Raw genomic sequence first — 1406 nt, forward strand, 5'->3', positions numbered from 1 at the left:
GCCAACTGGACACGTCCTCAAGACAAGAACAAGAAATTGGAGTGTTGCGGGAAGGAAAACACACCCTCCTCATTCTTGGCCAGGCTGTGGCATCCAACAGCTGCTGGCTGCAAAATGCCGTCATGCGCAAAGGCTGTCCCGCCCAGCCAGGACCAGCATAAAAGCCGGCCCAGCGCCTCTCTCCCTCACACACTTCTCCTGACGCCTTCTCCTCCCTCCGCGCTCAACAAGGTGAGCCTCAGCCCCCTTCCCCTCCTTCTCCTGCCCCGCCTGGCCCCTCTCTTCCAGCACGCTCTGCCCCCAGCCTCAGCAGCCCTCACGCCTCCCCACCGCCACGCTCCCCACAGCCCCACACCAGCCTCCCCGCTCCCTCGCCCTCCTGCAACACCGCTCCTCGCACCCCCACGCCCCTGCGCTTGCTCAACAGCCTCTCGTCCCTTCCAGGGCCCCTCCGCACCACACACATGGCCTGCTACGACGCCTGCCGCCCCTGCGGACCCACCCCGCTGGCCAACAGCTGCAACGAGCCCTGTTCCCTGCAGTGCCAGGACTCCCGCGTCGTCATCCAGCCTCCCGCCGTGCTGGTCACCCTGCCAGGACCCATCCTCACCTCTTACCCCCAGAGCACTGCCGTCGGATCCTCCTCATCGGCTGCCGTGGGCAACGAACTGGGTGCCCAGGGAGTTGCCATCAACTCCGGCCGCTTTGGCTACGGCTACGGCTTCGGAGGCCTGGGCTGCTTCGGAGGCCTGGGCTCCTGCGGCGGCAGAAGGGGCGGCTACATCTGCTAAGGCCTCTCGCCACCACCCCTGATGCCAACCACACACACCCTGGAAGCCACGGCACGGATTGAAGACACGCACCTCTAGGCCCTTCCTGGCACATGGACCTGCTGTCCACGGCTCCTCCTCTCCAGGCACCAAACACATAAGCAGCAAAGGGGCAGCCTGGGCTGCCTGCAAACGTGGCCTGTGGCCCTTCTCCACTTCTCCCACATCTTTCTTTGCACCTCAGACTTGCTCCCTTCCACTTGGCACTCCTGTATTTTTCATTCTTTCCTCTCAATAAAGCTCTCCTGCACCCCAGCCCGAGACGCGGCCTATTGTTTTCTTGTCCCGTGGCTCACCCAACTTCACCTGATCAAAAACAGGGCTCAATAGCCCATGGACGGAAAAGGGAAACAAGTCCTCTCCTAGGAAATATGCCACCACCAACACTGGTGCCGCACGACTTCCAGGATGTGACACAAACCCATCACTGGCTCAAAGAGAGGCTTCAACATGACAATGCTTCCTTGCACATGTCTCAGACAAAATCTCTCCCTTCTACCACAGACGTGACTAACTCTCTCCCCCAGCACGACCCTCCAGCCCTCCCAGCAAACAGACTTCATTCCCTCCCCTCCA

The 1406-nt window shown here is 61.4% G+C and overlaps 1 protein-coding gene across 1 annotated transcript; it reads left to right on the plus strand.

The window, feature by feature from the left end:
• Positions 1 to 464: 464 nt before the first annotated feature.
• On the plus strand, positions 465 to 791 carry LOC135985121 (feather beta keratin-like). Its single transcript, XM_065628100.1, has one exon. It carries the CDS (start codon positions 465 to 467, stop codon positions 789 to 791), a length of 327 nt encoding a protein of 108 aa, XP_065484172.1.
• Positions 792 to 1406: the final 615 nt, after the last annotated feature.

The sequence above is a fragment of the Caloenas nicobarica genome, chromosome 2 (assembly GCF_036013445.1).
Source record: "Caloenas nicobarica isolate bCalNic1 chromosome 2, bCalNic1.hap1, whole genome shotgun sequence".
Taxonomy (NCBI): Eukaryota; Metazoa; Chordata; class Aves; order Columbiformes; family Columbidae; genus Caloenas; species Caloenas nicobarica.

What these genes read in the sequence shown, in the direction of transcription:
- LOC135985121 (XM_065628100.1), top strand. Translation starts at nt 465, where the DNA reads ATGGCCTGCTACGACGCCTGCCGCCCCTGCGGACCCACCCCGCTGGCC.